This window comes from Canis lupus, chromosome 29 (assembly GCF_048164855.1).
Source record: "Canis lupus baileyi chromosome 29, mCanLup2.hap1, whole genome shotgun sequence".
Classification (NCBI taxonomy): domain Eukaryota; kingdom Metazoa; phylum Chordata; class Mammalia; order Carnivora; family Canidae; genus Canis; species Canis lupus.
In genome coordinates, this window is record NC_132866.1 from 31,889,511 (window position 1) to 31,916,621 (window position 27,111).

The 27,111-nt window shown below is 36.9% G+C and overlaps 1 protein-coding gene across 48 annotated transcripts in view; it reads right to left on the reverse strand.

The window, feature by feature from the left end:
* The window catches only part of CC2D2B (coiled-coil and C2 domain containing 2B), a 110,915-nt gene that overhangs the window by 73,701 nt on the left and 10,103 nt on the right, over positions 1–27,111 (reverse strand). For 25 of the 48 annotated variants that reach the window (XR_012020800.1, XR_012020803.1, XR_012020811.1 and 22 more), the window contains 9 exons: positions 26,442–26,525; positions 22,180–22,375; positions 21,739–21,875; positions 21,508–21,636; positions 12,096–12,305; positions 7,783–7,880; positions 1,917–2,057; positions 343–451; positions 30–148 (listed from right to left, as the gene is read on the reverse strand). Coding sequence is in view for 42 of the 48 variants with exons in the window: in XM_072805898.1 (XP_072661999.1) it covers positions 30–148; positions 343–451; positions 1,917–2,057; positions 7,783–7,880; positions 12,096–12,305; positions 21,508–21,636; positions 21,739–21,875; positions 22,180–22,375; positions 26,442–26,525 (1,223 nt within the window). In the remaining 6 variants the exon portion in view is untranslated. Of the gene's footprint in view, positions 1–29; positions 149–342; positions 452–1,916; positions 2,058–7,782; positions 7,881–12,095; positions 12,306–21,507; positions 21,637–21,734; positions 21,876–22,179; positions 22,376–26,441; positions 26,526–27,111 lie in introns of those variants that run through there. The other 23 variants (XM_072805914.1, XM_072805918.1, XM_072805923.1 and 20 more) reach the window with 10 other exon arrangements.

A 27,111-nucleotide genomic window follows, 5' to 3' on the forward strand; every position in this document is an offset into this window, starting at 1 on the left:
ATGAAGAAATAATCCTTTAAAATGCTTACAGTGAACACTTGGATAAGTTTGTTAATTCTGCAGTGAAAGAAAGTTGTGGCATCAAAGTAATTGGCTTTATTCTTTCTATATCTGTTTCTTCAAGCTCTGAAGCTAAATATGAGAAGCTCTAGAAACCAAAATATAAATATATAATTTACAATGTAAGTTCCCTGCTTAAGACAACTATTCTTTAAACTTTTGTTTCTTTCTTACATTTGTCATTCCGTTGGGTAACTGTTACAAATACAATGATTTTCTATTCTACCAAACAATTAAATATTTTCACCAGAGGAGTTGAATGGTATTTTGTAATGTAAATACCTCCTGTTTCTCCCCATTCTCCAATACTTTTCCTTCAGTTTCCTTCTTGGTCTCAGACATTCCTAGCAATTCTTCTTGGTTTTGTTCATCACATTTATTCATTTTTATCCTAATTAATAATAAATATAATTATTTGAAGCAGAAAGAGTGGTTGGATTGGTGTTGCTAACACACATACGACGCATATGACCAATCACTTCCAACACACAATTTTACATCTCAAGGTCGACGGTACTGACAATGAGAGTGAGTGGCAAGCAAGCAAATGTTGGTCCAGAGCTACTGTGCTAAACTGATGGCATCTGTTGCTTTCCTTTTGTGCTCAGGGTTTCATAATGCATATGTGTATCAGACTGGTTTAAAGACACAGAGGCAAGTACGCCAGTATACGTGAATTCAGGACTCTACGATAAAGTTTCATGCTGGGTTAGGTTTAGAAATTGTCAGAAGCACTGTCATTGGGCAGCCCGGGTGGCTCAGCGGTTTAGCGCTGCCTTTCAGCCCAAGGCCTGATCCTGGAGACCTGGGGTCGAGTCCCACATCGGGCTTCCTGCATGGAGCCTGCTCCTCTCTCTGCCTGTGTCTCTGCCTCTCTCTCTCTCTCTCTGTGTCTCTCATGAATACGTAAATAAAATCTTAAAGAAAAAAAAAAGCACTGTCATTAAAAACCACTGCAGTAGGGAAAAAAATCAACAAAGTAAACATCTTTCTTAACAGGTTCAAGTAACATTAATCTCTTACAGCTTTGAAAATAAGATAGTGGGTTGTGAGGAGGGAACCAGCTATTTCACTGAGTTCACAGACAGCTTAAGTGATTAACAAGTATAGTTTCTAACTGTAACTATCTCCTCCACTATGTTTTTATGACTGTATGTTTCACCTAGGAGTATGATTACTCATCTTGTCCAGTTTTTTTTTTTAATTTTTATTTATTTATGATAGTCACAGAGAGAGAGAGAGAGAGACATAGGCAGAGGGAGAAGCAGGCTCCACGCACCGAGAGCCCAATGTGGGATTCGATCCTGGGTCTCCAGGATCGCGCCCTGGGCCAAAGGCAGGCGCTAAACCGCTGCGCCACCCAGGGATCCCATCTTGTTCAGTTTTATAATAAAGTGCCAAACTGTTTTCAAATGGCTATTAGTATTTGCATTTCCATCAGCAATCAATGAGAGTTCCTTTTGTTCAGTATCCTTGTCAGTATTTATTATTGTCTTTTTAATTTCATTTTGTTTTGGATTTTAGCCATTCTAAGTGGTCTATAGTATACTCCCATTGCGGTTTTAATTTACATTTCTCTATTGACAGGACATGACACTGAACATCTTTTCATGTGTTCATTAGCCATCCATATACCTTCTTTAGCGAAGTGTCTGTTCAAATCTTTTGCCCATTTTAAAAATTGAGTTGTCTTATTAAGTTGTAAGAATTGTTCATATATTCAAGATACAAGTCCTTTGTTGACTACATCAACTAGTTGTCTAGCTTCTGGATTTTCTCCTAGTTACTGTAAATTCTCAGTAATTCATGCACAGTTCCTCAGGAGACCTATAAGAACAAATAAAGCAGCCACTCACCTTTGAAACTGTAATTTTACTCGGGTGCTTGTAAATCCTTGCTGTTGTCGAAGGAATTTTATTTGTTTCCAAGTTCGTAATATACTGTGTAATAGAGAGAAGTCTTTTCCTCTTTCTAAGTCATAGAGTTGTTTTGTATCACTACAACAATAATGGTAGATAAAAAGTACATTAGTGGATTAGAACTACAACTCATTTTTTAAAAGATTTTACTTATTTGAGAAAGAGAACACAAGCAGGGGGAGGGACACAGAGGAAGAAGCAGACTTGCCACTGAGCAGGAAGTCCCACATTGGGTTCTATCCCAGGACTCTGAGATCAAGACCTGAGCCAAAGGCAGAGACCAACTAACTGAGCCACCCAGGAACCCAGAACTATAAGTCATTTAAAATGGCTTGGAAGAATGTATTGCACCAACCCTTCTGGATATCCCCACTTTATGATTTTTTTTTCATTTTATCCACATCTTGAGATAGCTACTGAAACTCCATTTAGAAGTTAATTCCTTTATGACTTGATGATTTTTTCACTATTTAAAAGTGCTCTGCTAAAATCCAGATTTTTCCAGACGTTCTGGTCATTCTGGAGTATATTTATTATACTTTTTTCAGATTAATGATTGAAACCATTGCTTCAAATTTATAGGTACTTTGCTGGGTGGGGTAGTGACTGATGTGGGAAACAAAGGCAGAAGAAAAATTATTAATTTCCTTACTACCATTGACAAGTCCTTGAAATAGGCAGAGTGACATTCCACTAGGGACTCAACTGTCTGCCTCAATGTTACTACTTTGCTAAGAGCAAAAGGCAATCTTAGCCCAATCCCCAGGATCCTGTAAGTCTACTTTAACATATAAATATTCCTTTAGAAATTTCCTTTATCTCAATCTGCCAAGATACATGTTGGCAATCGTCCCCCAAGCATATGGCTCACCAATATACATCTGAAGGGTCTCATGACTCAGGTTTTATTACATGGTAATAAATTACCTTTTCCCAACAATAGCTAGCCCCCTCCAGGTCCTGGAAAGTTTGCTTCCAAAATTCCTTAGAGACTTACGCTATCCCTAACCTTCTCCCAACTTAAAACTATATAATGGGCCACTCCTCTTGACCCTAATGCAGCTCTTTCTGCCCACGGGTCCTGTGCCTATGCCTTAATAAAATCACCTTTTTGCACCAAACAGTCAAGAATTCTTTCTTGGTCATCGGCTTTGAAACCTAACATTATTTTCCTACATCAATGATCATATTATTTGGAAAAAAAAATGATCATATTATTTGGATATGGAGATAATATACAGCTTTAAAAGATGCTTATTCTGTTTCATGACTTTGCAAACACACTATTTATATGATAAGTTACACTAATTGACTTTCTAACATTAAACCATCCTTGCACTCCTGGAATGATTCCAACTTTGCTGTATTATTTGATAGAATTCTGCTTAGCATATTTGTTTTTTTTTGTTTTTTTATTTTTTATTTATTTTTTATTTATTTATGATAGTCACAGAGAGAGAGAGAGAGGCGCAGAGACACAGGCAGAGGGAGAAGCAGGCTCCATGCACCGGGAGCCTGACGTGGGATTCGATCCCGGGTCTCCAGGATCGCGCCCTGGGCCAAAGGCAGGCGCCAAACCGCTGCGCCACCCAGGGATCCCTGCTTAGCATATTTGTAACTATGTTTATGAATGAAATGGGGTTGCAATAGTTTTTATATTGTTATCAAGTTTTAATTTCTTTTTTTTAAGATTTTAATTAATTAATTTATTTATTCATGAGAGACGCACAGAGAGAGGCAGAGACATAGGCAGATGGAGAAGCAGGCTCCCTCTGGGGAGCCTGATGCAGAACTTGATCCTAGGACCCCAGGATTACAACCAGAGCCAAAGGCAGATGCTCAACCACTGAAACACCCAGACATCCCAGGTTTTAATTTCAAGGATAAAATAATCTCATAAATGGAGCTAAGAATCTGGCCTCTTTTTCTATTCTTTGAAAGAGTTTGTGAAAATACAAGTTATCTTTAAATCAGAGGCTCCTAACGTTTCCTGTATCAGAATTATCAGAGGGCTTGTTGAACACAGATTGCCAAGCCCCATCCCTGGAGTTTCTGATACAGTAAGGTTGTGGTGGGCCTGATAATTTGCATTTTTAACAGGTTTCCAGGTAAAGCTGATGCTGCTGGTCTGGAGAACCACATTTTAAGAATCCTAATTTAGTCATCTGAGCCTGGTATTTCCTTGTATTTCTCTTTCTCTGTCTGATTCACTACACTTGGCATAATACCCTCTAGGTCCATCCACATTGTCACAAATGCCAAGATCTTATTCTTTTTTATAGCTGAGTAATATAGTGTGTGTGTGTGTGTGTGTGTGTGTGTGTGTATATATATATTCACACTGAGTAATATATATACTGAGTATATATATATAAATATATATACTGAGTAATATATATACTCAGTATATATATATATATAAATACATATAGTGAGTAATACAGTGTGTATATATATATATTTACTCATTCATCTATTGATGGACACTTAGGTTGCTTCCATGTGGATTTTGTTTTTTAAATTTTAATCAGTCTATCAGTCTAGACAAAAATGGAGCACTCAGTCCATTTAGATATATTTAGGTTTTAACTCCATTTTCTTTTGTTTTATACTCATCTCATCTGCATCTATGTTCCTCTTTCTCTCTTTTCTTGCCTTCCTTTGGGTTGTTTGAATATTTCTTTTAGATATTATAAGTTAAAATCTAAGCCCTTGATTTATCAAAGTCTAATGTTAAATTTTACCTTGACTCTCCTCCTGATCAGTGCAAATATTTTTAATTACACTTACCCTCCTCCATTTTTTACTCTATTCTAGAAGGTATATATTTGAACTCTCTCTATATTTTTGTATCTGATGAGACAGCATTACATCATTTGCTCACTTACCTGTATATTTTACCACTTATTTTTCTCTTCAATCCTCCCTGATTCATTTTTTACTGTCAGCTCATATTCCTTAGAATTTCACATTTGTGGAAAATCTCTCAGCTAACAGAAAGAATATTTATTGGCTTTGCCAATGTGCTCACTTTGGCAGCACATATACTAAAATGTTGGCTTTGCCAGTTGTCTGCTGTCATTACTGATTTGGGACTATTTTAAATTAAATTCTCAATCTGATATCTTAGACTACACAAGTACTATATATTCATTTTATAAATCTGCATGAATGCTGGTTTGTGGTTATGAATGCTCAAAGGAGCATTTCCCCTCTTCTGCCAAATGTCAAAGTCAAAGACAAGTTTCTCATCCCCTTTATACTCCCCATTCATGAGGTTTAACATCCATTAGAGAGTGATCTCTTACTAGACTTTCTAATTAAGTTGAATTTGGCTTTATCTTTTGCTTTGGTACTCCATAAAGCTGTCTGAAGGTTACTAATAGCTCAAGGTTACTAATATTCAACAAATACCCTTAGTGTAAACGTTGGCTTTACCACTCGCTAATTTTTATTTCTCCTTTCACTTTGTTTTTGGCTTTTGCAAATTCCTTGGTTTTTTTTTGTTATTTTTGCAATATGTTTATAAAAATAATATTTGTATTTTATCAGACATTTTTAGTGGTTTTCATTAAAAGTGCCATTCATGAAATCCAGTGTCCTAGAGATAGAAGCTTACTACCATTTATTCATTCGGCAAATATTCATTGGATGCTTACTACATGCCAGGCACTATGCTGGTTAAGGCGGATGCAAAGATAAATAGATATGCTCCCCAGGTTCAAGAAGCTTACCAACATGTAAATTAATCAATCCAATAAAATGGTATAGGTGCTATAGTAGAAGTTTACACAGCTAGAGTGTGGGAATAAATAAGAGAATTAAAGGTAGGGAAAAACTTCACAGAGTATTTGATACTCAATTCAAATCAATGAACACATAATAAATATCTATTATGTGGTAGGAAATATTTTGGGTGCTAGTAACTAATATTCCAGTAGAGAAAAATACAGAACAAGTAATTACAAACATGATGGATATTTTGAAAGAGGAAATACATAAATGCTATGTGAGTACGAGAGAGAGAGAGAGAGAGAGAATATTTAATGGGCAAGTAAGAAAAAAAAATGGGCAAGTAAGAGCCTCCCCTGAGAAAGTAACATGCAATTGAATAAAATGAGTATGTTGACTAAGTGTCAGGCAGAAAACAATGAAAGAACCTTCTAGAGAAAAGAGGCATTAAAACAAAGCTATATAGATATTAGAGAGTATAGGCCATTTAGGGCACTGACCTATGGAGTTCCAAAGCAAAGTTCCAATAAAATAAATTTTATTATGAAGGTAATAGCCACTAATGTGGCTTTATTTATATAGAAAAATCACTCTAGTTTCAATATGGAGCATGGCTTTAAAAGAGGTATTAAAAAAAAAAAAAAGAGGTATTTTAGGAGACTGTTGGAGTAGTCAGGCTCTATATGAGAATAAGCACCTGAAAGAAAGCAGAATCAATGGGAATGGTTACTGGTTAGATGTGAGGGATGAGAGGACAGGTAAGAAGGGGGGTCATGAACAACTTACAGCTTTCTATACTGGGCACCAGCTGATTGTGGGTACCATGCACTTAGTAGACAGTCATTAAAGGTTAAATATATATCTTTCCTAAAAGAAACAGTCCATTTGAGTCCATTTCTCAAATGTCCATAAATACTCTTTGTGGTATTTCAACACCACTCCAAAAATTTTCCTGAATTTCAACACCACTATATTGCTTTTTTCTGGTCTGATAAAGCAATGAAGTCTTCAGTGAACCTTACACACACACACACACACACACACACACATGCATGTGCACACACACATGAATATAATAGTAGATCCTTATCTACCACCATCAGACTCCATCTAAAGCCTACTTTTCTCTTTCCAGCATTAAAGCTTTCATGTTCTGTGTTAATTATGGTGGCAATAAACAATACCAGTTTATTGTTTTGTAAATACTGATGGCTTCTAGTCATTCATTCACTCACTCATTCATCCAAGTAATAGGGAGCACTCATTATGTGCCAGGCCTTGTGCAAGGTATATATCAATCTTTTCAAGCAACATTGTTTGCATTTAACTAGATTATTCTAGGAAACCAATTCTTTAAATTGACTGTTGCCTCTAGAGGTTGTAAAATCATTGAGCAGGCAGTCAGGGAAATTCTTTAACAATCAAATCACTCTCTTATATAGACAATTATTACATCATTAGGCACAGGTGAACTTTCTATCCAGTAAATATCTCCCAGTGAGCTTTTCTGCTTTCGAGGAGTCCTTGACACATAATTATGTTTTGTCTTAGAATTGTTTTTCTAGTTGCTTCATACTTTCCTAACTTCTCTTCCCAACTACTCTATAAGCTAATGGTTCCCAACTTGTAGACCATGTTTTTTTTACAGAGGTTCTTAAATCTAACTGTTCTTTGAGTATTATCTTTAGACTGAAATAGTAATATATCTTGTAGATATATGTATATATGGACTAATTCTTAAATGTATACAAATGCTTGAGACTAATATGATCCTAAAAATACCAGTGAATTCATGGTGGTTTATAATTAACATGTTTTTAAAAAATCAATGGATATAAAATTGCAACTACTTTCATGTGACACTTCTATGATATATTTTTACACAAAACTAGGTCTTAAGGAAGTTTGGAGCCATTTCTGTAATTGCCTAAAGAGTAGAGATCTTGTCTTTTTCTTATTTTATATGTTCCATAGCAAGTGCAATACTCAGCCTAAAGAAGTTACTTTTTTTTTTTTCTAAAGAAGTTACTTAATAAATGCTTGATAAATACATTAATGGTCCGAAACCTACCTTATCTGCCAATAATAATCTTGTAAAGATTTTTTGGTCAGCTGCCTTATTTCAGGATTTTCATTTGCTAATTTGGTAGCATCTGTCAGTGCTTTCAGCTACAATAAAGAAAAGAGCTTTTTTGTACATTTCATCCACTGTTACCAGAACTCCAATTTCTCCAAAGGTCTAGGCCTGTGCAGTAGAAGCACAACTGTGGTTCTTGTGTGTAACTTTTGTGTATTACTGTTGTATCTTCCAAAATATATTTCATATAAGGACCTTGGGGCAGAACTGAGAAGAGTCTCAATATCTAAGGAATAAACATTATACTTAGAACTCTCTAGGCCAGTTCATCAATTAATGTAAAAAAATGCCAGTCAAAAAAAAAAAAAAAAAAAGCCAATCAAGATAGCAGTCTTTTTTTTTTTTTTTTTTTTTAAGATAGCAGTCTGAACACAGGAATCTACCTTATCTTCCACCTAAAATCCTTTGGTTACAGAAAAGATATCTATCTTGTTTATCCATATCCACTGTCAACATCACATCCATATTATATGTGTATATTTGTGTTTATATCTGTATCTCTTTATGAAAAATAAATGCATTATAACATAGAAAAACAAGAAAAAATAAAATCAAGAGAAAAAGATATACTGAGGAAAGCATAAGACAGAAATATCTACAGGGAATATTCATAGAGAAATAAAACTGGATGAACCTGTACTCTAAAACATGTATAGGAGAAATCTGTTACAGTTAGGGACAGTTTGTAGGAACTCCAAGACTAGGATCATTTAATACAAACTTTTACTGAGGAAATCAGAGAAGACTTCAACAAATAGGAAGACATACTATAGTTCTGGATGAGGGAACATAATTTTTAGAAAGATAAAATTTCTTTCAAAATTAATACAACAATATAATGTAATCACAGTAAATATAGTAATAGAATTTTTAAAATAAAAATTGACAGGCTAATTCTGTTTTTTTGCATACAAATGTAATGAATCTGTTTTATTAGTTTTTCAAAAGAAATAGTGTTTTTTTTTTTTTAAGATTCATTCATTTATTCATAGAGAGCGAGAGAGAGAGGCAGAGACACAGGCAGAGGGAGAAGCAGGCTGCATGCAGGAAGTCCCATGCGGGACTCGATCCCGGGTCTCCAGGGTCACACGCCAGGCTGCAGGCGGCACCAAACCGCTGTGCCACCAGGGCTGCCCAGAAACAAACCGCTGCGCCACCAGGGCTGCCCAGAAATAGTGTTTTGGAGACCCGGGAACCAGTCCCATGTCAGGCTCCCTGAATGTAGCCTGCTTCTCCCTCTGCCTGTGTCTCTGCCTCTCTCTCTCTCTCTCTCTCTGTGTGTGTCTCTATGAATAAATAAGTAAAATCTTAAAAAAAAATAGTATCCTTTATTTTTTCTTTTAATTTATTTATGATAGTCACAGAGAGAGAGAGAGGCAGAGACACAGGCAGAGGGAGAAGCAGGCTCCATGCACCGGGAGCCTGATGTGGGATTCGATCCCGGGTCTCCAGGATCGCACCCTGGGCCAAAGGCAGGTGCCAAACCGCTGCGCCACCCAGGGATCCCTATTTTTTCTTTTTAAAAAATTCTATTTAAATTCAATTATTTAACATATGGTGTATTATTAGTTTCAGAGGTAGAGGTCAAGGATTCATCAGTCTTATATAACACCCAGTGCTCATTACATCACATGCCCTCCTTAATGTCCATCACCCAGTTACCCTGTCCCATCTCCCTCCCCTCCAGTGACTCTCAGTTTGTTTCCTATGATTAAGAGTCTCTTGCAGTTTTTGATGGCTAATTCTAAAGTTCATATGGATGATCAAATCTTGAAAAGCATACAGAAACATCCAAGAAAAAACGAGGAGTCACTTGTCCTACTACATAATTTAATAATTAAATATAGTAATTATTATTTTTATTTATTTATTTAATTTTTAAAATTTATTTAAAAGATTTTATTTATTTATTCATGAGAGACAGAGAGAGACAGAGACAGAGACATAGGCAGAGGGAGAAGCAGGCTTCATGCAGGAAGCCTGATGTGGGACTCAATCCCAGAGTCCTGGGATTACGCCTTGAGCCAAAGGCAGACACTCAACCACTGAGCCATCCAAGCGTCCTTACTTTTTTTTTTTAATTTGAATTTATTTATTATAGTCAGAGAGAGAGAGAGAGAGAGAGAGGCAGAGACACAGGCAGAGGGAGAAGCAGGCTCCATGCACCGGGAGCCCAACGTGGGATTCGATCCCGGGTCTCCAGGATCGCGCCCTGGGCCAAAGGCAGGCGCCAAACCGCTGCGCCACCCAGGGATCCCCAAGCGTCCTTATTTTTATTTATTTTAAAGATCTTTTTTTTATTTAAATTTTTTTTTTAAGATTTTGTTTATTTATTCATGAGAGACACACATACACAGAGAGGCAGAGACACAGGCAGAGGGAGAAGCAGGCTCCATGCAGAGAGCCTGATGTGAAACTCCGGGATCATACCCTGGGCCGAAGGCAGATGCTCAACTGCTGAGCCATTCAGGTGTCCCTTAAATATAGTAATTAAAACAGGGCAGGACTAGACCATTATGTCCATGGAATAAATAGTCCTTAAATCTATGTAAATATGTTAGGCTGGTTTACAAAAGACAGAATTTTAAATTATTAGGAAATCGGGGTATTTGAATATTAGGATAATCTTCTGGGGAAAGAAACTGAATAGGAGCCCAATTCCACAAGACACAGATACAAACTCTAGACAGAATAAAAGTCTAGAAATAATATATGCACACACACGTATATTATTAGAAGAATATATAACAAGATGACTCTATTAGAATTTTGGTCTTTCAGACACTATTGGTTGCCCTTGAAAGGTCACTTTTCTTGGTTGGCGGAACACCAATTTTGTTTAATTGCTTAATCATCTTCCATATGTTTCAGAGGTAATCCCTGATTAGCCATTTGTAGCAATTTCATTCTTTTTGCTGGTGCTGGTTTAGGCATGCTCATGTGAGATAATTCTAGCCAGGGAGACACAAGGGGAAATTTGCCCAGATGTGGGAGGAAGGGCTGAAGAGGGCTCTCAAAGTTAGATACTATACATATTGTGTGTCTAGTCAGTATGCCTTGAACTGGAGCAGCCAGTTGTTAACCTGAGAGGAGCTAATCAAGTCAATATGCTGAAGATGAACATTAGAAAAGGAGGGAAAAAAGCTAGAGTTGTTGATATTACAGAGCCACCAAATCAGCCAACCCTAGAGCTGCCCTAACTTGGGACTTGTGATACAGGAGGTATTACCTTTTCCTTAATTGTTTAAGCAACTAAGATAGGGTTCTCTGTGAATTGCAGCCTAAGGCCTGCTGACTGATGTATCTGGGGTAGAGGTCTTAGGAAGTGAACAACGAAACCTAAAATACACAAGGAAAAAAGATCGAAAGATCTGACTTCATTAAAATTTTAATGTTTGCCAAGAGACAGAAAAGATGAAATTAAAAAGCAAGTACATGAGAGGTACAAATTCATAAAAATAATCAGTGAGTACTCCTTTGATTTCTTTTCCCCCCCAGATTTTTATGTACTCCTTATTTTATTATTTTATTTTTTTAAAAGACTTTATTTATTCATGAGGGAGAGGCAGAGACACAGGCAGAGGGAGAAGCAGGCTCCATGCAGGGAGCCCGACGTGGGACTCGTTCCCGGGACTCCAGGATCAGGCTCTGGACCGAAGGCAGAGCTAAACCGCTGAGCCACCCGGGCTGCCCTTATGTACTCTTTATGATGACATTAGATGACTAGGTTAATCATTCTCAGACCAAGATGTTTCACATTTTATATGAGATTCAAAATCTCTAATTTTTTTTTTTATCAAAAATATTTTATTAGGGGATCCCTGGGTGGCTCGGCGGTTTAGCGCCTGCCTTCCACCCAGGGCGTGATCCTGTCCCTGTCAGGCTCCCTGCATGGAGCCTGCTTCTCCCTCTGCCTGTGTCTCTGCCTCTCTCTCTGTGTCTCTCGTGAATAAATAAATAAAATCTTTAAAAAATATATTTTATTAGAAGACTTAAAACAATCATATGGCTCTTTTAAATAGTAATCTTTTCAAATACTCTTCTTGAGTCATAGGACCAAGAATACCATTGGTTCCAAGAATACCACTGGTTAGTAAACCATGTGTAAGTGAAATATTCTGCAGAATATATTTGAGGCTATCTATCTGGCCAGTCAACTCACAGAATTTCTTTTTAGAAAAACTGAAAGCAACTATTGTTCTAATTGTTTAAATATTTAAAATCCTAATGGAATAAGCTATTCTCACCTTCTCATAAAGCAGCTGAGGTAAATTCTGTTGCTGCCTGTCTTGAAAACACTCATAAAGTTGAAGCAGTCTAGCACATAATACTTGTTCTTGATTGAAGAGAGGATGATGGCTGAATTGCAAACCCACTATGTTGAGATCTAATTGGTACATTTCCCTTTGACCTTCCATTTTGTTCCTAATAGAGCTTTCTAGATCAGGTTTCACTGCCTTTTAAAGAAAAATATGTACACAATGTTAATTTGATTCTTTGTATTCCTTTTGAAATTACAAGGGACTTTTCCTTATAAAAGTAACACGTTAACTGTAAGAGAAGCAATAAAGAATAATTTGATTCTTCTTTCTTGAAATTGATTTTGGCTCTTGATTTAATAAAATATATTACATCCACCTTAATCATTTTGCTGTAAATTATTGTCATATACCTTATTGTTGTGTGCTGGCAGAGTTTTGATTTTCAAGTTATAAACCCCCACAACAATTTCCTATAGGAACACTATGACAAATGGTCTTTAGATGGTTGGGTCAATAGTCCAACTACCTTACGATCTAATAGTCATCTATGGGTCAGAGTTAAGTGGTAAACCGTTATTAAAACATTGTTCTTATGTGAATATATCGGTAATCCCTGGAAAATTCTGTGAAGGGGCTTGGACCCTCTAAGCAAATACTACCTTATAAGGATACCATCTTTCTTTATGCATGAGATGGTCTCCACTTGTATACCAGATTGCCCCTAAACTAGTTGAGGTTTGTAGGCCTTAAATTATATATAAAATGATTCAATTATGTTTTAGTACACTATTCTGAATTTAAGCGCATTTGTTTAAATATGTGACTGGTTTTTGGTGATGTAATTTGAGGGCTAATGGGTTCCTTAGCATGTACAGTCTAGTTCATGAATGCTTAGCCACTCCCAATAAGATCCATAACTGCATCCACCTAAATAAGAGAGCACAAGCCCTCTCTCTGGATTGGACTGGTGTAATAAAACATGGTCTCCTGTGCCATTGCTACTACAGCAGCTGTTATACTGAAAAACTGCTATCCCATCTCTGGCCTGGTGTGGCAGATCCAGTGCTTCTTAAGGACTGCAGGTCACAGTATGATGCCTACATTTCTTCCTCCATACTCTCTCCTGAGCTAGGAATCTTACCCTGTTTCCTTAATGGCTTGAGGGCAGGCAAGAGAAGAGCCATAAAGTTTGTTTTTGTTTTACCCTTATCTTGTCAGTCTCTATTTTCTATGGAAGGACCAACTCAGAGGAGAAAACCTGCTTTTGATTCCACTTATAAGATTTAGTTAGGGATGTCTGGGTAGCTCAGCGGTTGAGTGTCTGCCTTTGGCCCGGCGTGTGATCCTGAGGTCCCAGGATCGAGTCCCACATCTGGCTCCCTGCATGGAGCCTGCCTCTCTCAATGCCTCTCTGCCTCTCTCTCTCTGTGTCTCATGAATAAATAAAATCTTAAAAAAAAAAAAAAAGTTTAGTATTAAGTAACCAAATTGTAAATAAACTTTTGAAAACTAAAGTTCCTAAGCTAGAGAGGCCTATCTTATTAAACAGATTCAGCACTGGTCAATTAAGTGAGGGGATTAAGTGAACCTCTGGAACTAAGTGTGTTAGACCAAGAGCACAAAGATCTAGGCAATAATAAATCAAAGGCCAGATAAATGCACAAAAACATTCAAGCTGATGACAAGTGTAAAATCTATGCAAACACATATGAAATGTTAGAAGATGGAGTAAAGGGCATAGTCAAATAAATGGTTGGGCAAAACCAGTCAGCAAACAACATGCAAATAAGACCTGGGGCAGGTCTGCGTGGGGCTTCCTGCTCAGCAGGGACCCTGCTTCTCTCTCTCCTGCTCCCCCTGTTTATGCGCTCTGTCAAATAAACAAATACAACAACAACAACAAAAAGACTTGGGGCAGAGGAATCTGGCAGAGGTAACAGCAAAGAGAGGAGAGGACTTTGGTACTGGGGCAGCTATTATCTGTGCTTCAGTCGCCCTTATATCTTTTATTCTGGTGAGAAACCCCAAATGAGCCTTGCCTCCAAGGCAAGAGTAACAAATGTGGAGACAATAAAAGGGAAAAGCAAACAGAAGCATTTATCTTTTTTTTTTTTAAAGGGTTTTATTTATTTATTCATGAGAGACACACAGAAAGAGAGAGAGAGAGGCAGAAACACAGGCAGAGGGAGAAGCAGGCTCCATGCAGGGAGCCCGATGTGGGACTTAATCCCAGGATTCCAGGATCACACCCTGAGCCAAAGGCAGATGCTCTACGGCTGAGCCACCCAGGTGTCCCCAGAAGCATTTATCTGACATAAATTCCAGAACATTGTCTGTTAAGGATGCTACAGAATGAATTTTAATACTGTTTAGAAGCTTGGTTAAATGACATTTCCATTTATTTCTAAGTCTAAAGGTCCATGAAATATTGAAATTATGCTTGGATGAAGCTAGAACAGATGCACTTGAGGAAAAAGGTACTTGTTCAGCCCAGTGGGTTTCCAATTTGGGATTCTGGTGGTTACAAAGGTTAATTTGGATAGTGGTTAATAATTTCTCCATAAATTGTATATTTTGCATTTATATTTGTTATCATCCAATTGTTTATTCATTTATGCATTCATTCATTCACCAAACTGTCATTATTTCAAGGATCTGTCTCCCTAAGAACAATGGTCTCAGATAATTATGTCAAAATATCTGTTTTAGCTTCAGCAAAATTTAGATAAAACATTTTGTCACCTTAAGATATAAAAGTTATGTCATATAACAGCAAAGAACAAGGGATTTTCTCTCCTCCCTCTTTTATTCTTTTATTTTTTATTTTTAATGGAGATGGGTTTTTAGTAGCCAAACTAGAGAAAACAGAGATATTTCGATGTTGGGTGTGTATGTGTGTTTGGGGAGGGGGGCTCATTTATGACTTTATAAAATGTCAGTACATGTGTTATAAATTAGGATGGGGCAGAGATGTGGTATGACGAGCACCATGCAAAAAATAATATTTTCTAAGATTATGCCAGTCAAATGATGTCTTTTCTAATGTACACTAGGACCATAAAAGTTTACATCTACTGAGGTTGCATTACAAATAATATAAGCACTCAATGGGACACCTGGTGGCTCCGTGGTTGGGTGTCCGCCTTCGGCCCAGGGTGTGATGTAGTCCCACATCAGGTTCCCTGCATAGAGCCTGCTTCTCCCTCTGCCTGTGTCTCTGCCTCTCTCTCTGTGTGTCTCTCATGAATAAATAAAATCTTAAAAAACTATATAAGCACCCATTGAGTGTCTACTATACACTAAGCATTTGGATATGTTAGCAATTGATTTAAAAGAAAAAAGAACAAACGAATGAAAGAAAGGAAGGAAGGAAACTCTACTCTGCAGTCTAGCAGGAAAGAGATTAGGTAAATAGAAGACATAAATACAGATTGAGCCTTGAGAGAACTGCAATCCAGCGGAAATGAGTTAAGTACCTAATTGGATTAAATATTATTATCCTCAGTATGCTTAACAAAACAAGCAACAGAATCTTCCTGAAAGAAGACATCCTCTTGAGCTCTTATAACTTTTCATAAATATTTGCAATGCAATAAAAAGTCATCAACCATAATAAAAGACAAGTTTAAACAAGCAAAATGAAGAGAAAAAAATAAAAACAGACTCACAGGGACCCAGATGTTATAGTTACCAGGTACAGACTTTAAAGGGGCTATTATTAACGTGTCTTAAAAAATAAGAATGAAAACATGGTGTATTTTAGGAGAAAGCTGGAATATATACATAAGAATCAAATGTCAAGTGGACATTTTAAAGCTAAAAATAGGGGTCTCAGGTTGGCTCAGTCAGTTAAGCATTTGCCTTTGGCTCAGGTCATGATCCTGGTGTCCTGGGATGGAGCCCCATGTTGGGCTCCCTGCCCAGTAGGGGGCCTGCTTCTCTCTCACCCTCTGCCACTCCACTTCCCTTGCTTGTGTTCTCTCACTCTGTCAAATAAATAAATAAATAATATATTTTTTAAAAAGGCTAAAAATAAACTGAAAATATCTGAAATTAAGAATTCATTAGACAAGTGTTTCTGGGAATATGGTGGCATTATAGTTTTAGATACTCCCAAATCTCTACCATTAAAACAGAGCAACTAGATAGCAAAGCCAAAAATCCATGGACAAGATGCATAAGAAAACTACATCTCTAAGAATCCCTCGTGAAACCCAAAATGCAAGTAGATGGAGACAAACCATCAACAGTAAAAAAAGGCACGCATAGTATTGGTGATTCCTGGAAGAAAACAGAGAAGCAACGACAGCAAGAGAATCTCAAAGAGTCAATAGTTGTTCACCATAAAGTGCAGCATGCCAACTCTAAAACAGTAGCTAAAACTGTAAGAGGTTTTGTCTTCCTACTAGATGGAGTTGGAGTAGTGGAAGGAGTTTTGGTGAGGACTAAAGGGGCTTAGAGGAACCTACTTCCTAAGAATTTTTTTTTTTTTTTTTTTTTTTACTTCCTAAGAATTTTTAGGACAAGTCTTCACATTAAAGAGAAACTGCTAGGAGTGAAATAAAAATTGAGAAAGCCAGGGACCACAGAGATTAAGGAAAGTGAAGGTACGGAAAGATATCTGGGGAGGGAAATATAGCCAAGAAATTTCAGAAATCCAGGCACTATTTTTTTTTTTAACATTACACGAAAACAACAGAGTTCTGTGACATTAGAAAAGTTATCAGGGGCCACCTGGGTGGCTCATTTGGTTAAGTGTCCAACTCCTGATTTCAGCTCAGATTATGGATCTTAGGGTCATGGGATAGAGCCCTGCATCCAGTTCTCTGATTAGCAGGGAGTCTGCCTGAGATTCTCTCTCTCCATCCCCCTCTGTCCCTCCTCTGTGCTTTCTTTCTCTAAAATAAATAAATCTTAAAAAGAAATAAGAAAAATGAATAGACAGTAAAAGAATATCCCTACAAAGTACAACAGAAAGAACTCCAAAAACAGATAAAGATAAAAATAGAAATGTACTTTTGAATGAGCTAAAAGAAAGTTTTTATGACATTTAAGAACATAAATCAGAATTAGAAAAACTGAGAAATGAGGTGACAGAAAGTGAAAAAAAAAATTAAAAATTTTAGAAATTAAGCCTAAACTAGAAGGAGCACCAGAACAAAGAAACACCCCACTCTTTCTTCTAAGGTAGAAAAGGAGAAATCTTTCCAAATAAAAAAGAAATGGATAAAGAGAAAGAATTCATTCAACAGATTTAATAGGAGATAAAATAGACCAGAAAATCAGATAAGTGAACTAGAAGACAGATCAAATAAAAAATACTCAGACTAAAGATCAGAGAAAAGACAAGAATAAAAAAATAAAAAAATAAAAGCAAAATAAGACACAAGGGACATGTGTACTTGAAGTCCCAGAACAAAAAAGAGGAGGAGACTAAGGCATTAGTAATATTAGCTAAGAAAATGGCAGAGAATTTTCTAAAACTGATGGATGACATGGAGTCTTACATTTAGGAAGCTCTAATAGCCCAAAGCAGAATAAATATTGAAAAAACCCCCACAGCTTAACATATACCGGAAATTACTGAACACCAAATAGAAAAACTCAAAACCAAAATAAGACTTTAAGACAGCTGTTTAAGGGGTGCCAGGGTGGCTCAATCAGTTAAACGTCTCTTCATTTTAGCTCAGGTCAGGATCCCAAGATTGTGAGATCAAGCCCCACGTAAGACTCCATTCAGGGAATAGAGCCTGCTTAAGATTTTCTCCTCCCTCTCTCCTTGCCCCTCTCCCCACTCTCTAAATAAATAAATACTTAAAAAAAAAAAAGATGGCTTTTCAATGAAACAATGCAATTCAAAAGAGTGGAAAGCTCTTTTCAAAGTGCTAAAAGCAAAATAACATCCAACCTAGAACTCTAGACCTAACAAAAAATACTCCATTTCAGATTTTTATTTTATATATTTATTTTATTTACTTCAGAGATGTGCTAGAATTCTCCACTGGACTTGCAGACTTCTACAAAGGCACTTTTCTCCGTGGGTATTGTCAAAATCAGTGAACTTTGGGGAGAAAGAAAATAGAAAATTCTTATACCGTTATGATAATGATACCATTCTCTCCAGCTTTCTTCTTCTTTATCAAGATTGTTTTGGCTATTCAGGGTCCTTTGTGGTTCCCTATGAGTTTTAAGATTGTCCATTTCTTTGAAAAATACCATTGGGATTTCTTTTTTTTTTTTATTTTTATTTATTTATGATAGTCACACAGAGAGAGAGAGAGGCAGAGAGAGAGAGAGAGGCAGAGACACAGGCAGAGGGAGAAGCAGGCTCCATCCACCGGGAGCCCGATGTGGGATTCGATCCCGGGTCTCCGGGATCACGCCCTGGGCCAAAGGCAGGCGCAAAACCGCTGCGCCACCCAGGGATCTGAAAAATACCATTGGGATTTCGATTGAAATTGCACTGAGTTTGTAGATTGCTTTGGGAAGTATGGATATTTTAATGATATTAAGTCTTTCAATCCATGAACACATGATGTCTTTCCACTAGACAATCTTTTATTCTTATAGAAACTGTATCTATAATTAAAAACATTCCCACAAATAAATTTTCAAGCCAAAACGGATTCATCAGTGAATTCTTCCGAACGTTTAAGAAATAAATAACACTAATATTGTACAATTCTCTCAGAGAAGAGAAAAAGAAAAAATATATTTCATACAATGGAGTTCTAGATAGCAAGAAGATTAAGCAAATTATTGTTGCATGCAACAACATAGAATACCTACTCTATTATTCTATTTATGTAAAACAGGCAAAAGTAACAGATAAGAATAATCTACAGTGGTAAGGTTATAATAGCAGTTACCTAGAGGGGAAACAGTTACTGGAAAGGACATGAGGGGGTCTTCTGGAATGATCTCAATGCTGGTTACACAGGTTTGTTGACTTCGTGTAAATTCATCAAGCTAATATACTTTTTTTTTTTTTAATTTTTATTTATTTACTTATGATAGTCACAGAGAGAGAGAGAGAGGCAGAGACACAGGCAGAGGGAGAAGCAGGCTCCATGCACCGGGAGCCCGACGTGGGATTCGATCCCGGGTCTCCAGGATCGCGCCCTGGGCCAAAGGCAGGCGCCAAACCGCTGCGCCACCCAGGGATCCCATCAAGCTAATATACTTGATATGTTTGTATTTCTGTAAATAAAGATAAGTGAATACATTGCTAAAATCCCTCTCAGAGTCCTGGAAAGGGACCTCTGCAAAGTTAGGGACCCTAAGCTTAACACTCCTTAGCTTCACAGCAAAATTGCCTCAATCAGAGGCAATGACAATTCTCTTTTAGAGATCTGATCTTAAGACACCAGATTGAGGGGTGCCTGGGTGGCTCAGTCGGTTTAGCATTCAACTCTTGGTTTTGGCTCAGGTCATGATCTCAGGGTCACGAAAACTGAGGCCCAAGTTGGATTCTGCATGCAGTGGGGAGTCAGCTTGAGATTCCCTCTCCCCTTCCTTCCTCCATCTAAAATAAATGAATCTTAAAACTAAAAAAAACAAAACAGACACCAAATTGAGCTCTCTAAAAGTGATTCTATATATGCAACTGAGGATCAGAAGTCTGTGGAAATATATGCTTGGGAGTCACCAGCAAGCACATGGTAGCAGCAGCCATTAAATTGGGATTATCAGGTAAAGAGTATGAAGAAAAAGACAATTAAAAGACCAAGGACGGGATCTCTGGGTGGCGCAGCGGTTTGGCGCCTGCCTTTGGCCCAGGGCGCGATCCTGGAGACCCGGGATTGAATCCCACGTCAGGCTCCCGGTGCATGGAGCCTGCTTCTCCCTCTGCCTATGTCTCTGCCTCTCTCTCTCTGTGACTATCATAAATAAAAAAAAAAAAAATTAAAAAAAATTAAAAAAAAAATAAAAGACCAAGGACTTAATTATACATTCTCATTATTGAGTTTCTTTGCTTTGGGTTGGGTACAAAATTTTGCTCTTCAAATGATCAGAAGTTCTGGTAGACAACTGTATATGTCTGTAATTTATAAAAGTGGGAAAATAAATTAAAGCCTAAAGGCATTTTGTATAGTAAAATAATAAAAGGCTTTCTTAGCAGCAAAAAGTGTTGGTATATTTTTAGAAGATCCTGAAACAATTTATAAACAGTATAAAGATATGAAAAACATATCACAATATAAGAAAATAATTTTAATTTCCTGAATTCTCTGGGCAAGACATAGAAACTAAGGAAGAAAAGAGACCATATGTCATATATAAAGACCCTCACATGTTACAGAAAGACAAAGAGAATCTCAAAACTATTAATCTCTTCAGGTAAGGGAGAGCCCTCATTTCCTCAGGCTGTGAGGTATCAACCTCATAAGTGCCCTTGCTATTAATATGTCCCTGCTATTGGAATATGCAAGAACTACAGTTGTAAAGAAAAAGCATTAACTACAGAAGGCATATAATTACTGGGAGAGGATAAATAACTCACAGGTTCAAAACAACAGAGGGAATAAAGAATAACATCCTATTAAGTGTTTTTAGTGTATAGTTTTTCCACTTTATATCCACTTACAGCCATATTTCTTATATATGGAACAGTTAAGGAAAGTGAATGGGAAATTGAGTTTTTGTACATAGTCCTGATTTAAATTTTTCAAACCAGCGTTTAAATATAACTATTTCTAAAAAGAAAAAATAAATAAAAAAAAATAAGATAAAAAAATAAATAAATATAACTATTTCTTTCTAAATTCAATTAGCCAACATATACTACATCATTAGTTTTAGATGTAGAGCTCAATAATTCATTAGTTGCATATAATACCTAGTGCTTATTATATCATATGATGTAATGTTCATCTATTTCTGTCTAAATATTTCTTCTTGTTAGGTTAATGGACTAATTTTCATAATGTCTTAGAATACATATAAAATTTGTTTCTTTGCTTATGAGTATAATATACATTCATTTTTGAAATTTAGAAAATGGAGAAAGAAATAAAGAAGAAAATTAAAATAATTCTATATCCTATTATCCAGAGATAATTATTAACTGATATATTTTTCCAATCTTTTAATATATCTACACATTTATGTACTTATTCATTTATTGATAAATTCATTCATTATGTTTTTATAAAATTAGGATCATATTATAACTTCGCATTCTGCTCTTTTCACTTTGTAATTTAAGTATTTCCCCATATCACTGAACATTCTTCAAAAACAAAATGGCTATTTTACATTTCATCATAGTTTTGCCATTATATTACTAGATTTACTATTATTTTACAGGGTGAATTAATATCACAAAAACATAAGTTATAATTGTTATTACAAGAATTCTTCTCATCATAATAACAAATAAACTGTTGTTGGTTACCTTTCTGTATGTGGTCTTTAGCGCTGGATTTAAAGATCCCTTGTTTGTGTTTAGCCTGAAATTCCATGACTGTCTAATGGGCGAAGGTAATGACATAATTTCTCCACTTTCTTCAAACCAACACTTTCCCTATCAAAATTATTCATGAAATATCATAATAAAATATTTCACTAAAAACAAATGTTACATACTATCAATGAAACGGTATAACTTGTTAGCTGGTGCACTTGCCTCTTCTAGAGTAAGCAGGCGATTTTCCATTTTGTTGCAGGTCTTTTTATATATTTGTGGCTTTCTCTGAATATAGAATCCTTCATCTTCTAAAATGCGTGGAATCATATCTTTTGGCAGTTTACGCTGGTTGACCACTTAACAACAAAACCTAGATATTACTTTGAAGTCCAAAATGTTAAACTGGTATTGACCAAACAAGAAAAAAAAAGGTAATATATACTCTATCACTGAAGTTTAGCAGGAAATCTAAATATATATGTATCAGAAATGAGTTCCTTTAACCAATTTCCCTAAAGTCAGAGAAGACATAAAGACCAAATAGAGAAAACTTTCTGTAATATTAAATCAGTACACTTTATCTATCCAGCATACAAAGCAACTATTATTCTATAATATGATTTATTAATGATTTAAACATTTTGTTGTAAAGAATTCTACCTGGAGCACTACTTGGGACAAAAATGTATGCCTGTTGTTTTTTGATTTTTTCTTGATCATCTTCATATTCTGCTTTTACTTCAAATAAATCTGGAAAAATGACTTCCTCCATAAAATCTTCATCTTGGCCTTCAGCAAAAGTTTGTAAGTGATCACCAAGTGAAAAATGCTTGGAGTAACTATCATTTATTGATCTCTGTTGAATGCCAAAAAGAAAAATAAGTAAGCATGCTGTCCCAAGTGATTAATATATAGATAAGTGAGATGTATTGGGACCTTGCTGGGAATTGTCTTTCTGAGCCAAGCCACCTAAGTTAGAGTTTAAGCTTAAACTGTTACAATAAAATTTTGGAGATCCCTGGGTGGCGCAGCGGTTTGGTGCCTGCCTTTGGCCCAGGGTGCGATCCTGGAGACCCGGGATCAAGTCCCACATAGGGCTCCCGGTGCATGGAGCCTGTTTCTCCCTTTGCCTGTGTCTCTGCCTCTCTCTCTCTCTGTGACTATCATAAATTAAAAAAAAAAAAAACAAAAAAAAACTTATAATAAAATTTCATTGAACATAGAACTCATTTATGGCTTAATAGTACACAGAATGATTTTTCTAAAACCTTTCTTTGCAATTCACAATGCAGGAGTACTGAAATAGAACTACAATTCAAGCCCCTCCTCTTCCATGGAAAATGCCCTGAGATATTGGACTATGATATTTCAACTACTGAGAATTCACAGTGTAAGGCAAAGTCCAAAGACACTAGGGCACGCAGTCTTAAACCACTCTTTTTTCACCATTCAGAAAGCAATGTTTTCTAAAATGATATGGAACAATCATGCTAGTTTCTGGATGGTATTGAAAAGAAAAAAAAAACCATAGAAGTCTATGGCAGAATGATTATAGTGAAATTCTGAAATATGATAGATACTATAAAAATTACAAACAATCCAAACATAGGTATCTAGACAGGTGTATTACTAAATATAAAAATGTATATTTTTATATCAGGATCAGAAATTTTATATGAACCTCTTCACACAAAAAAAATCACCAATTTATTCTGGATAACTTTACTTGTCTAATTTGAAATCTACATATATTGAAGAACAGAAGGACACAGAAAGTGTGTGAGTCACGCAAATAAAAGCCCTCAATTTTCCAAAATATACACTTGAAGATAAATTATTAAATTAAAAAAACAATCACAGAATTCCTTTGAATAGAGAACCTTACATGGCTTTGACCAGCTCTGACAAAATTAAGGAATTAACAGTTAATCAACCCCTAGGTTCATATCAAGTCATCACAACATCATATCCTTCTCCTCTCCCCATCATGAAATCAAAAAGTTATTTTACATTCAAAAACCTTGTGGCATCTTTTCCAGAATTCAAACCAGGTATGACATTGACATCTAGAAGCAAGATTTGGGGGGATCTATGAAGATGCCAATCACCTACAAAAAAAGGGGCTCTTTGTTCTACCAGGAGCTCCTATTATCAGGCACCCCTGACAACATCCCTGGTGTGGGCTTTCATCCTGCCTTCAGAGCTAAGGACTGATGGCTGAGTATGTCAGCCCTCGTCTTGGATCCCAGCCTTTTATTTATAACCAAACAGGTCTCTTTTATAAATCTTACCCTATTCAGTTGGCCTATATTTTTTAGCCTGAGACAAACTGTGGTTTCAACCAATATAAGCCCCATCTGACCGATTATTCCTCACTTTATCTAAGGCTAGCTGTTCTCCTTCCTGGTCTTTACTATGCAGCTAACAGCAGAGCAGTGTCTGTGCTGTTAGGTACTGTGTGACAGGGAGTTTGAGGTCAGAAGGCATCCACCTAACTTTCCATTCATAACTCTAGATGGATACACCTGAGCTTGTGTGGTAAAAAAAGAGATATTACCTCTCCCTCCCCATGCCACAGGAACATGCCTCGTTAATTGTGGTGTGATAAGTAGAACTGTCAGAAAATAACTTTGGACCTCACTCTGGGCTGCCCAGACAACATATCTGGGACTAGGACTCCCCTTTCTCCCATAGGAAGAAACTCAGTCTCCCAAACAATGACTTTCTCTTCCCTGTGATGAGAGCAGTAGTTTCCTATGGACCTCAAAGTCACCAGGCACAGGGCAATGGCTTTTGAAGACAACACCTCTAAACAACCTGCATCTATCTAAACCTGACTTACTAAAGCCTAAGTAGCCTATTTGCCTTGCCTAATTTCTCTCATGCCTGCCCTCTGAGAAGAAAAGCAGCCATAACCACCCTGCCATGACTATTCCAGCCATGACCCTGGAATCTGCTGGGTGGACTTTCTCTTATTTACCCAGAAAATCTCATTCTTTAACCCATATTGTGAGACTTCATGAGGTTAGATGACTTGGCAGAGCATGCACATGTTTGAAACTCATTTATTCAATATTCATTGGAATATTCATTGAGTACCTTGTATGTTTCAGCAAGAAAATAAACAAATAGATATAGAAATATATGTTGGGTGGTAAGAAGTATGTTGAAGAAAAAAAACCAAGATAAGAGGACAGAGAATACAGGCTAGGTGGGTGGAGGGCACGATTGTAGACAGGGTTGTCAGATACAGTATCTTAAATGATTTGTCATTTGAACAGAGATCCAAAGGGGGAGAGAAAGAGAGCAAGAGAGAGAGAACACGAGCGCGCGTGCATGAGGATATGGGAAGAGCTTTCTAGACAAATAAAAGGTACAAAGTCCTTGAGACAGGAGAATGCTGTAAGGATAGGAAGGAGGCCAATCTGGCTGGAGTTGGGTGGGTGAGGGGCAAAGTAGTAAGAAATGAGGTTGGAGAGGTACCAAGGGGCCAAGACATATAGGCTTTGGAGGACTTTTGCTTTTATTTTGAGTGAGATAGGAAACAATTACAAGGTATAAGTAAAAGAATGGTCTGTCTCAGATTTTAACAGGATAACTCTGAACACTGCATGATATAGGAAGCAAATTGTGAAAAGAGGAAGACATTGGCAATGATCCAGATGAGAGGTTATGGTGGCTTAGACTAGGGTGGTACCAGTGGAGGTGGGAAAAGTGGGTCAGATTCTGGAATACTTTGAAGGTAACCAACAGAATTTGTGATAAGTTGGATTTGAAGTCTGTTAGTAAAAGAGGATATAAGCAAGACACCAAGGTTTGGCTGAGCACCTGGAAAAATGGAATTGCGATTTACAAATATGATTCTATTCAAATAAAAGTCTATGTATGTGCAAGTCTGGACATGAACATTGATAAAGGTGTGAAAAATGATAGTGGTTCATCTCAGAGCAGAGGGATTTCACGTGATTTTTAGTTTCTTCCATATGGTTTTCTGCACTTAAAAAAATAATGTACATAGTTTCTTAAAACTTTTAAAAGATGACGCTCTTTTTATTGTAGAAAAACCAACAATAACAAAGAAGGAATGAAAGGACTGGGGCAGGATGCAAAGAGAGAGGGATAGAAGGGACTGGGAAGTAAATCATAACGGAAATGGGTGTTCAAGAGAGACTCAGGAGGCCCGAGGGATTAGACAGTGCTGAGCTACATCAGAAGACACTGGGTAGAACTCCAGGACATAGTAATACTGGGGGAGGAAACCAAGGAAACGGTGCAAAGACTGAAGGCAGAGAGGAACTGGGGAACGTGTAGAAGAATACAAGAGAGCAGACAGGGTGAGAAGGCAGATGGCCGGTCAAGAGATGGGGAAGACCCATGAGACTGACTGGTGTGGGAAGAGAGGATCACCAGGGAATAACAGAGGGCTGAGGAGTTTGGGAGACACTGGGATGAATTGCTGGAAATTAGAAGCATCTGGGATCCGACTGGGAGGGGTGAAGAATGAGGAAGCTATGGAGAGTAATGGAGAGTTTGGAGAACAGAAAAGAAAACACAGGCTTCTCTGCCTTGCAGAGAAGAAAACACAGGCTTTTCAGCTGACAGCCAGTGCTTCCAGCTCTACTGATATTTCACCCTCTATATCTAAGCTTCCTCTCCTATAAAGGAAACATTCTAATAACGCCTGCCTCACATGATTATTAAGTGAGTATTGAATGACGTAATCCATATTAAAAATTTAGTATAACATGGCGCAGAACATTAAGTACTCAAAAAATGTTTGGAAATATTTTGAACTGATTCTTAATTCAAAAAGAAGGTGTCTTGATAATAAAAATTTCATCTCCCATCCAAGTGTTTCATCCTATATCTTTAATATAGAGCTAATTTGCCTAAAACATGAGAGGAAGGGGGAGAAATCCAACCTGCTCTGAGTACCAGTCCAAAGTTGAGCCCTCTTCACCACTCGACATGAAAAACAAAAGACCTTCATCCAATGAGACTTCAGTCTGTGGATTAAACAACAGGAAACCAGTATTTAGGGGGGAAATCAGTATTTTTTCTGCTGATAAGTGGAAGAAATACTTTTCTGTAATATGGTAAACAGTAACTGTCATTTTATTCACAAGCAAGGAGCAGCAAGAGTCTATCTGGTTCATTATTTTTTATTTAGGTTTTATTTTGAAAGTTCTGGTAATTGCAATAAGAAATAGAATAAAGTAGAGCCCAAATCTTCTGCCTCCCAAACTATCTCTTCTCTCTAGTTAGAGCATTAAGAGTATTACCTTAGAGTTTGATCAAAATGAGGACCCCAGGCAAATTCTTCTTTTCTCTCCCTGTTTTTGGGTGCTTTCATGTATGTGCATGATCACACGCAAGTACCATCCCAGCCCATCTACAGTCTTTTGTCGTTATAGATAGTTAAAACTATTAAAAGTGGCATATCCTTAGTCATAAATTTGCTGACAAATAAGCTTTCATTTTTTGGTACGGTCAAGTCTGATTTTTTTTAGATTTATTTATTTGATAGAGAGAGACAGAGAGAGCAAGTGAGCACATGAACGCACAAGTAGAGAGAATGGCGGGCAGAGGGAG